At 44.1% G+C, this 11,568-nt stretch overlaps 1 protein-coding gene across 1 annotated transcript; it reads right to left on the bottom strand.

Annotated features, from left to right (window-relative positions):
• Positions 1-1,452: 1,452 nt before the first annotated feature.
• Positions 1,453-2,165, bottom strand: LOC139757141 (uncharacterized). Its single transcript, XM_071677238.1, has one exon. The coding sequence runs from the start codon at positions 1,920-1,922 to the stop codon at positions 1,572-1,574; it is 351 nt and encodes a 116-aa protein (XP_071533339.1). The 5' UTR covers positions 1,923-2,165; the 3' UTR covers positions 1,453-1,571.
• Positions 2,166-11,568: the final 9,403 nt, after the last annotated feature.

The raw sequence follows: 11,568 nt of genomic DNA, 5'->3' as shown, positions 1-11,568 counted from the left end.
CTGGTCTGTCTTTTGTTTCAACTCCCTTCTTCTTCTTCTTCTTCTTCTTATCCTTCTTCTTCTTCTTATCCTTCTTCTTCTTCTTATCCTTCTTCTTCTTCTTCATCTTCTTCTTCTTCTTCGTCTTTTTCTCTGGTCTGTCTTTTGTTTCAACTCCCTTCTTCTTCTTCTTCTTCTTCTCCTTCTTCTTCTTCTTCTTATCCTTCTTCTTCTTCTTCTCCTCCTTCTTCATCTTCTTCCTTTTCTTCTTCTTCTCCTCCTCTTTCTTCGTCTTTTTCTTTGTAATTTCTTCTGTACTTTTCCTTTCTACCCATCTCCTCACATCAGACACCCGGTTCGTTCTGCTGTCTTCTCGTCTTTCTCTGGCCATGGTTCCGCCCACGCCCACACGCCCCCACGCCCATCGGCGAGTAAGTCATGTGCTGCCAGCATCATGGCTCCACTCATCGATCATACCTCATCAGGATTCCCCTCCTCACCCTTGAAATACTTCCCTCCTCATGACGCCGCCGTTACTACAACGACCTGGTAACGCGGGTCACGTAACGCGGGTAACGTAACGCTCGAAGACGCTGCGCACTTGCGGGAGGGGTTGGAGAGGGGGGTATGGTAACATGTCTCCTTTCTTTCATTCTCTTCCTTCTTCATCCCCCATTCTTCCATCACTCATCTTTTCCCATTCTCCTTCCCACAGTCAACCCTTTTCCGTATCACCTTCAACTTTGCCTTTCATCTCTTCCACTGTCTTTCCGCCCCTCACAGGCACATTCACCACCTCACCCACTTGGTTACCCATCACTCCCATTTTCCCCCCTCTCCTTCCCCTTAAGCCGACGCTCTCACCACCTCTCCCACCATAACTTCCCCCATCCACACTCCACCCTCACCACATCCACCACAGTCCACCACCAAGTCCTCAACATTTGTTTTCTGCCCGTAATATGCGACCCCGGTGGGAGAGAGAGAGAGAGAGAGAGAGAGAGAGAGAGAGAGAGAGAGAGAGAGAGAGAGAGAGAGAGAGGCCCTCTACCAGGGGATGACAGGATAGTCTCTCTCTCTCTCTCTCTCTCTCTCTCTCTCTCTCTCTCTCTCTCTCTCTCTCTCTCTCGGGGAGAGTTGCGTGTCACCGCTTCCACCGCTAAGGGACCACTGGATGTTACTGCGTAGCACACGTACACACACACACACACACACACACACATCTGCTCTTTGCAGATGTGACAGAATGACAAAACAGATGCTTTGACAGCTGCGCTACGTGAGGAGAGACTCTAGCTGTAGCACCAAACAAACAGTAAAAGGATAACAGAAGAAACAGCTGAGAATCTACAACGGTAACAGAGAGAAAGAGAGAGAAAACAGAAACAGTTTACTTATACCCGTTTGGGGAAAAAAATGGGAAGAGGAGGAGGAAAGAGAGAGAAGGAAAATGGGATGAGGTAGGACAAAAAAAAAACACCATAAGCTACAGTCTACTTATACCAGTTTGGGGAAAAAAAGAAAGAAAATGGGAAGAGGAGGAGGAGAGAGAAGGAAAATGGGATGAGGTAGGAGAACATCATCAGGCACCACTAACCTCGGTTCGACGCGGAGGAGCTGGAGACCAGGGTTTGCAGTGTGGCTGCCGATTGGGCGCTCTGGCTGGAGTTGGTCCTGGACAGGGCCTTGTGGGCGCTGCACCGGCACCTGACGGAGCCGCCCACGGACTCCGAGTCCGACACCGAGAGCGTCCGGCGGCGGCTGCTGCTGCTCCGCCTCCGCCGCCGGTCCTCCTGCCGCAGGAGCTTGGCCCGCCGCGCCCGCAGGAGCGCCGCGAACCTGGCCGGCCCGCGGCGGAGGAGCCGCTCGCCGGTGGGCGGCGGGGGCGGCGGCGGCGACGAAGGCGGCGAGGCGTCCATGAGATCGGCGCTGCTTTCGCCCATCGCGATCCGCAACGGCGACTCTCTCCAGACGAAGAAAATAATAAGGGGGGGCCTCTCTGAAGGACTTCGGGGCCCTCAAAAAGTCCTGTCACCTCCTTCCTCCTACGGAAGGTGCCTTACGGAGGGCCCCTGGGTGCCGCCCACCATACGACGCACCAGCGCCCACGCTGACGCATGCTGACGACGCGAGCAGGTCAGCAGGTCAGGTCAGACGGCGCCCGTCCGCCACACCGCACCACAGTACACCTGCTGGCGAAGAAAAGTAACGCGTTACCACCACTGAGTAACTACATGATCGTGAATACATCTCAAGTCTCCCCACCATGCAATGATACAGCTTCAATGCAATGCTACAGCATCGATGCAGTATACATCGAACACCTGAACACCCAGACAATCATGATCAAAGCATTGTACAGTGGAAGAACTTACGATACACACCACAAAGTATGTTCAACATCACACAGTATGTTCAACACCACACAGTATGTTCACACTGCACAGTATGTTCAACACCACACAGTATGTTCAACACCACACAATATGTTCAACACCACACAGTATGTTCAACACCACACAGTATGTTCACACTGCACAGTATGTTCAACACTGCACAGTATGTTCAACACTGCACAGTATGTACAACACTGCACAGTATGTTCAACACCACACAATGTGTTCAAAACCACACAGTATGTATATTCAGCACTCCAGAGTATGTTCAACACTACACAGTATGTTCAACACCACACAGTACGTTCAACACTATACGGTATCTTCTACACTACACAATACTGATAACACATATTATACCAAGATGCAGCGATAGCAAAATATGCCTCAAACCTTAACATTCGAGAAGATAATCAACACATAGTTTGTGTTCACACACACACACACACACACACACACACACACACACACACAGGATACGCGTCATACACACGTGTCTTTATTCAGAAAACGGAGAATATCATCAGTACTCTGTATCCAGTTTTCCCTACATATACGTCCCGTGTGTGTGTGTGTGTGTGTGTGTGTGTGTGTGTGTGTGTGTGTGTGTGTGTGTGTGAATGGATGTGACTCTGACAAGAAACTGTTTTAAATACAACTGATTCTGGTCTATTGCTTTGAAAAAGCAAAAAACTTAAAAAGTCAACAAATATAAAAACATGAGTAATATAAGTGGTCAATCATAATACAATACACCAACATATATATATATATATATATATATATATATATATATATATATATATATATATATATATATATATATATATATATCCCTGGGGATAGGGGAGAAAGAATACTTCCCACGTATTCCCTGCGTGTCGAAGACGGCGACTAAAAGGGGAGGGAGCGGGGGGCTGGAAATCTTCCCCTCTTGTTTTTTTTAATTTTCCAAAAGAAGGAACAGAGAAGGGGGCCAGGTGAGGATATTCCCTCAGAGGCCCAGCCCTCTGTTCTTAACGCTACCTTGCTAACGCGGGAAATGGCGAATAGTTTGAAAGAAAAAAAACATATATATAATGTAACGTACATGCCCAATATTAGTGTAAGAGACTGGGTAATTCTTGGGAATTATATTTCTTGAAAACTCAATTTCAAACTTCGCTCCACGAAGGCTGGCTCATACGTGCACTTTGAGACTTCATTTGAATAAAATTGCTTCCTTGAAAATAGGAATTTTTTTGTCTCTCTCTCTCTCTCTTCCATAAACATTGCATCTGGGCCAGGGGGTTAGAGAGAACCACTTTTATTCTCCTACTCATTTCTTTATCGCCAAAGGTAGCTTGTTACGCGATACGATCATGCAATACCCAAAAAAAAAAGGTGTTTTGAGAGCTTTTTTTATGCAGTCCAAAAAGGGGAACTTTAACCTGTACTTTCGGCTCGCTCGTTTATATTCAAATGTTCTTGATATCGGAGTATGAAGTGACGTAATGAGATATTCGTAGATGTGAGGTGGGTTAGGGGTGAGGCAATCGCCACAACCGACTCCCGAGGCTTCGAAATGGACTTCAAACTGTCTATGCACAGGACAGACAGACATCACCAAAAAGAGCCCATCAATGAATAATGTCATGAAAAAAAAAAAATGAATAAATAAACGGGGAAGGATGAATTACTTCCCGGCGAACAGGGCGATCCAGCTGATTGGTGTGTGTGTGTGTGTGTGTGTGTGTGTGTGTGTGTGTGTGTGTGTGTGTGTGTGTGTGTAAGATAACCTGACCTTAACTCCTACAATTGCGCTTTGTCTCTGCCCTCACCACCACCATCTCTATGCCACAAACACAAACAAAATCCCCACTCCAATACACCGTAAAATTTTATACGGGGAAAATATATATATATATATATATATATATATATATATATATATATATATATATATATATATATATATATATATATATATATTTTCTTTTTTCCAAACTATTCGCCATTTCCCGCGTTAGCGAGGTAGCGTTAAGAACAGAGGACTGGGCCTTTGAGGGAACATCCTCACCTGGCCCCCTTCTCTGCTCCTTCTTTTGGAAAAAAAAAAAAGAGAGGGGAGGATTTCCAGCCACCCGCTCCCTCCCCTTTTAGTCGCCTTCTACGACACGCAGGGAATACGTGGGAAGTATTCTTTCTCCCCTAACCCCAGGGATAATATATATATATATATATATATATATATATATATATATATATATATATATATATATATATCCCAAATTCCCACCATATGGTGTTTGATCTCATTTCTAGAATTGGGAATAAAGCTCCAGCGATGACCCCCAGCCTCTCGCCGCCACGACTGTGGAAACCACTCATCCACAACGACCCCTGAGACCAACGGGCGAGGGCAACGGAGGGCTCCTACGTGTGTGTGTGTGTGTGTCTCCCCTGTGACGTCACGGAGCAATATGGCTGCCTGTTGTTTACGTTATGTGTGGGCATCCATTATTTATGGCTGAGTGCAAGTTTCTGCTCAGAGAGCAATACAATCGCTTGTACTGAGTGCCATCAGGATACACTCCCTTCAAGTGCTTGATTTAGGATCGTACCATCGTGCTCGAGGGTCGTACCGTCGTGCTCAAGAGTCGTACCATCGTGTTCAAGAGTTGTACCGTCGTGCTCAAGGACCGTACCATCGTGCTCAAGGGTCGTACCGTCGTGTTCAAGAGTTGTACCGTCGTGTTCAAGAATCGTACCGTCGTGCTCAAGGATCGTACCGTCGTGCTCGAGGGTCGCACCGTCGTGCTCCGGGACCGTACCTTCGTGCTCAAGAGTCGCACCGTCCTGTTCAAGGGTCGTACCGTCGTGTCCAAGGGCCGCACCGTCGTGTTCAAGGGCCGCACCGTCGTGTTCAAGGGGGTCGAACCGCCGGTCTGTACTCGGGTTGAACTCTTCCTTCAGAAACCAGGTAAAAAAAAAAAAAAAAAAAAAAAAAAAAAAAAGAGAGAGAACTGGCTTCACTAACGAATGCTGGTTGTTCTTGAAGATGGAAGGAAGGAAGGAAGGAAGGAAGAGGGACGAGAAGAGAGGGTAGGGGGACATTAATCACCCCCCCACCCCCCCCGGGGAAACCTTACGAGGAGAGAGAAATTCTCTTGCGCGTCGAAATGACGGGACGTATATCAATTTCATATTCCCCCCCTCTCCCCCTCTACGATTTCCATCTGTGACGCGTTTCTTCTGCAATGATGCCAAGCTGAAGAGGAGGAGGGAGGGAGGGAGGTGTCTCGGGTCTCGACGTGAGAAGGTATTTGGGACAGAGAACACACTGCAATCGCAGGGGGCACGAGGAGAGAATGCTTTAAGGGAGTGATGGAGAAATTTAGTTTATTGTGTGTATGAATCCGTCAGCACTTCCAGTTAGCGTTGTGCATGGTAATATACACATACCACGTCCTATAGCCCAGCCCTTTGAGTTTAAATTTAAAACCCGAAGGGTGTGCGTTATCACAAAAACACACACACACACACACATATACTGTCTTGGACAATCGCATGTTTACCAAATGGCGTCCTAGCTTCGTCTCTTCGATGTATATCAACTGACTGTTATATATCTCTCTTGTGTCTCCCCTGATGATGTGATTATTACACGAAAGTGCACTTGGGAACTTGTCGTGTTTCATTTATATATATATATATATATATATATATATATATATATATATATATATATATATATATATATATATATATATATGTTCCCCACACACACACGTTCTTGTTTTAGGCAAGCTCTTACTACCATGTCATTTGCATGCCGGGGACAGCTCCCCCCCCCCTCCCCCGCGATACATGGTGAAATTCTACCCTGTAACACAACACATTTGAAACATCTGGGGCGAATATCCATTTCTGCCTTGGGGGGAGCGGGGAGCGGGGAGTGCGGGGAGGGGGAGGAAGGGGGAGTATATACATATATATGTATTTCGTCGCTGGAGAAAACTGTGTTGCTTACCATCAGTGTTTCACCTGTCGAGTGTTGCTTGTCGTGCATGCATGCCTGCATGGCTCTGTGTGTGTGTGTGTGTGTGTGTGTGTGTGTGTGTGTGTGTGTGTGTGTGTGTGTGTGTGTGTGTGTTCAGCGTCATCACTGGCCATTCTGTATCATCGTCGTCATTATTAAAAAAGAAAATGGAGTAAGAGTTCTACAGACCCCACCACCTCTCCTCCCCCAGTTGAGCGGGTTCTAAAAACGCGCGGCTCCCGTTGAGCGCGCTCGCGCGCGGGAGTTCTCTTCTAGCCACTACGTCCTCCCGCTGCCGCCCGGTGTGGTGTGTATAGGTGGTTGAAACTCTATGAATAGCCATGGAAAAGGTCAGGGTGGTGCCGTGGGGTTATGATGAAGGGATGAGGGGAGAAGGAGAAGGAGGAGGAGGAGGAGGAGGAGGAGGAGGAGGAGGGAGGGAACAGGCACACCCACCCTACGATGAGAGAGAGAGAGAGAGAGAGAGAGAGAGAGAGAGAGAGAGAGAGAGAGAGAGAGAGAGAGAGAGAGAGAGAGAGACATCCTTGACATCATCGTCGGCTGGTCATGCGGGAGGGGAGAGGGAGGGGAAGTGTGGGTTGTGGCGGGGGTTGTGGGGGGTCGGTGTGGGTCTTTGGCTAAGGGGGGGGGAGGAGGGGGAAGGTGGGCGTGGGGCGGGTGGTCCACGGAAGGGCCTGTCATCTACAACTTTATTACCGATGTGGTCCTCTTTACGACCCACCCTCCAACCCCCCTAACCCCTCCCCATTGTATGGTCGCCTCACCACACTGTGTGTGTGTGTGTGTGTGTGTGTGTGTGTGTGTGTGTGTGTGGAGGGGTCGGTTTCACTCAGATAATAACTATGACCTACCCTAAAAGCCACCAAATACTTCGAAAATGTCAATTGGCTATGATCATTACAATGGGGTTATGTACTTTCTTTTTTTAATGTAGCTTACAATATATATATATATATATATATATATATATATATATATATATATATATATATATATATATATATATATATATATATATATATGGGGCCAAATGATCATTTACGGTATAAGTTGAAGAGACTCCTTAACCTCTTGGGTCAAGATGGTCTACACGGCCTTTGACCTAACACGGAAGGATCAGGGGCGCGAAACCCGGGCCTAAAGATGGTCTCTCTAATCACTAGCCTCTTGTGCAGATAAGACCCAATCACTGGCCTCTGCTGTGGAGATTACGTCTCCAATCACTAACACCTGATGATTTCCCAATCGGTAATGTATCATATATATATATATATATATATATATATATATATATATATATATATATATATATATATATATATATATATATATCATTTACTATCATCGAGATATTCTGAGTAAATATATGAAATACTTTAACCTTCCAAATCCCTCAAAGAAAAAGAAAAATCCACCCATCTTCTCTCTCTCTCTCTCTCTCTCTCTCTCTCTCTCTCTCTCTCTCTCTCTCTCTCTCTCTTTCAACAATACCCCCCCCCCCCCACACACACAGAAAAATAGATATGTTATCATCTACTGCGTCCAGAGCTCATGATGGCACCAGCGAATTCTGATAAGGCTAACCCACCACTCACCCATATGATAACAAGGTCCGACACCAAGATGCTGGCTGTGCGACACTCGACCCCATTCTCACACGTCCCTATAGCCAGGTTTTATGGGATCTGAATGCCTTCTCCCTCCCAACCCCTTCCCCTTCCTCTTTTTTTCTCTCCACCCTTTTTTTTTTATCACTCCTTCCATCCAATTTATCTCGGCTCTTCTTTCTCTTCATTCTTCAAAGGATCACAGCTATTTTATTTCATGAAGTTCTACCCTCTTCTTCTTCTCCTCTTCCCACCCCTTCCACGACCCCCTTTTTTTCTCGCCTAATTACATTTCTTTCTCTATTTTGTTTCGTTTCTTTAACTGCAGTCCATTCTCGCTGGAGTTCTTATCTATGTCAATCTACGTATTCTACTTACTCTCGCTATTCATCTACCTTCCCCTCTACCATTCTCGCTGGAGTTCTTATCTATCTCTATCTACGTAGTCTACTTCCTCTCGCTACTCATCTACCTTCCCCTCTACCATTCTCGCTGGAGTTCTTATCTATCTCAATCTACGTATTCTACTTCCTCTCGCTATTCATCTACCTTCCCCTCTACCAGTCCTTCTCTACGTGATACAGGATTTCCCCTCACATATCCCTCATGTACATCTCGTAAATCACAACTCCACTGAATTCCACTTCTACTTATACATAAAAAAGATCACTTATCAACCAAAAAAATATATTATATAAGTACTCCAAGTATTGAATCATTGTACTGAGGTAATAGATAATGACCTCACTTATACGATAATGACCTCACTTACACGACAATGACCTCACTTACACGACAATGACCTTACTTACACGATAATGACCTCACTTACACGATAATGACCTCACTTACACGACAATGACCTCACTTACACGACACTGACCTCACTTATAAGATAATGACCTCACTTACACGACAATGACCTCACTTACACGACAATGACCTCACTTACACGATAATGACCTCACACGACACTGACCTTACTTATAAGATAATGACCTCACTTATACGACAATGACCTAACTTACACGACAATGACCCCAAGATAATGACCTCACTTACACATCCTTCATCTGCTATAACCACAGGAGCACTTTATTCACCATCAACAACACAACATACAACACAGAGGCAGCAGGCAATGGCTGACCTTTGACCTCGGCGACACAACCTCGAGATTTTGCTGACCTCTGACCTCAGTGACGGAGGCCTTCTAGATTTCACTGACCTTTGACCTCCCCTAGTGGAGGCCTCTAACCAACACACAGCCTCATTTGGTTGACCTTCCACCTTAATGGCTTTTCATCCCCCATTTACGAAGGTCATCATGGGACCCCCTTAATACGCCAAGGTCACCCAAATACTACGCACGGACGCACACCCACGAGCGATCACGGGCCAGCCTGGGTTCGAATCCTACGCGCGGCAGTCTACACACACACACACACACACACACACATACACACACACACACACAAACACACACACACACACACACAAACACATACAGACACATACACAAACAAACACACACACCACACACACACACACACACACATACACGAACTCACACACATACAGACACATACACAAACAAACACACACCACACACATACACGAACTCACACACATACAGACACATACACAAACAAACACACAAACACACACACACACACACACACACACACATACAGACACATACACAAACAAACACACACACACACACACACACACACACACACACACACAAAACAAACAAACACACACACACACACACACACACACACACACAAACAAACAAACACACACACACACACACACACACACACACATACACACACACACACACACACACAAACAAACAAACACACACACACACATGAACTCACTCCTCTTTTACAGGTCTTTAACAGCCAACGACCCCGCCTCTCAAGTCTACCCTCTAATCACTGTCTATGAGAGGGGCGAGTCCACAAGGGTAACATTCACAGTAACCCTTCCCAGGTAAAATGACCCTTACCGCTTAGGGTCACAGGGGCTAAAACACCCACCCACAGCTACGGCGGGAGATCAACCAAGCTACCAACCTCATAGAGGTGAAAAATGCTTAACGAAGCTTAATTATAATTCACTTTCCCCCCCCCTTCCTCCCCTCCCTTCCCCTTTCACTCAACTTTCATCTCCTCATTCCATCCCCCCACCATGGTCAATTTCTCCCTACTCATTTTTCCTTTTCTTAACATTTTTTCTTTTAAATACAGGTTCGAACCACTTAAGAGAGAGAGAGAAAAAAAATAAAAAAATGTTCACCTCAAAGCTCTCTCTTCTCCTCTTCAAACCCCCAACCTTTTCTTTTTTTTAATATTTTTTTTAAATGCAGGATTCAAACCACCTAAGAGAGAAAAAAATTAAAAAAATAAAATGTTCACTTCAAATCTCTCTCTCTCTCTTCCCCTCTCTCTCCTCCCCCTCTCTCTCTCTCCCCTCTCTCTCTTTCTCTAAAATTTTATACCACCGCGTCTAATTTGCATATGTTTAAAAAACTCCCCTCTTTTTTGCCCTGAGATAAGCTACTTTTAAAAGTCCCCAAAAAAAGATAATGGGACTTTTCAAAAAAATTTTCCGAATCATTTGTTTAAAAAAATTTTAATTTTTTTCCCGAATAAATTTTTGCTTTAAAATTTCCAATCATTTGCTTTGAAAAAATTTTTTTTTTTTCCCCAATAAACTTTTAAACAGTCGGGAGAAAGTGGGCATTTTTCCATATCCCCCGAAAAAAAAAAATTAAATTTCAAAAATTTTTGAATAAAATTTACGGGTTTTTTAAATCGGGTTTTTAAATTTTCCCCCAAATCATAGCAAACAATTTTTGACCCCACACTAAAAAAAAAATTTACTTGTAACTGGAAATTCTCACACAATCATGATGACCCAAATTTCACAAATCACTTTCCCTAAAACCCCCCCCCCCCCCCGACCCAAAAAATTCCTGAAACATTTAAACAAAAAAAAGAAACTCCCAAGACGTAAAAATCTAAAATAAAAAAAAAAATTCAATAGACTTAAAATTCAAGTGTTTTAACCCCCAAGCCCTTAAAATTCAAGATGTTTAAAAATAAAAGACTTAAAATTTTAAAGATGAAAAAAAATCAAGCCCTTAAAATTTAAAATGTTTTAAAAATCAAGATTTAAAAAATTTTAAAAAAATGATAAAAATCAAGATTTAAAAATTTAAAATGAAAAAAATTCAAGATTTAAAAAATTCAAAATGATAAAAATAAAAAGACTTAAAATTTAAAAAATGTTTAAAAATAAAGATTTTAAAATTTAAAAATCATAAAAATCAGACATGAATAAAAAAAAAAATTTTTTTTTCAAAATCACATCAAAAAAATTTCCCAAATCGCTTTTTTTGGAAAACCCCGGGAGAGCCCACAATTTAAAAAATTTTTTTCCCCTCCGCGTCGCTTCTGCCAACTTTTCGACCATCACACTGGCGGGATTTGGGGCCGTTTTAAAAACCCCCGGTAGGAGGGTTTCAAAT

The sequence above is a fragment of the Panulirus ornatus genome, chromosome 25 (genome assembly GCF_036320965.1).
Source record: "Panulirus ornatus isolate Po-2019 chromosome 25, ASM3632096v1, whole genome shotgun sequence".
Classification (NCBI taxonomy): domain Eukaryota; kingdom Metazoa; phylum Arthropoda; class Malacostraca; order Decapoda; family Palinuridae; genus Panulirus; species Panulirus ornatus.
Note: the sequence above shows the minus strand (reverse complement) of the source record. Positions and strands in the feature narration are given on the sequence as shown.

Excerpts from the sequence above, each read along its gene's own strand:
- LOC139757141 (XM_071677238.1), bottom strand. The coding sequence starts at position 1,922 with ATGGGCGAAAGCAGCGCCGATCTCATGGACGCCTCGCCGCCTTCGTCG.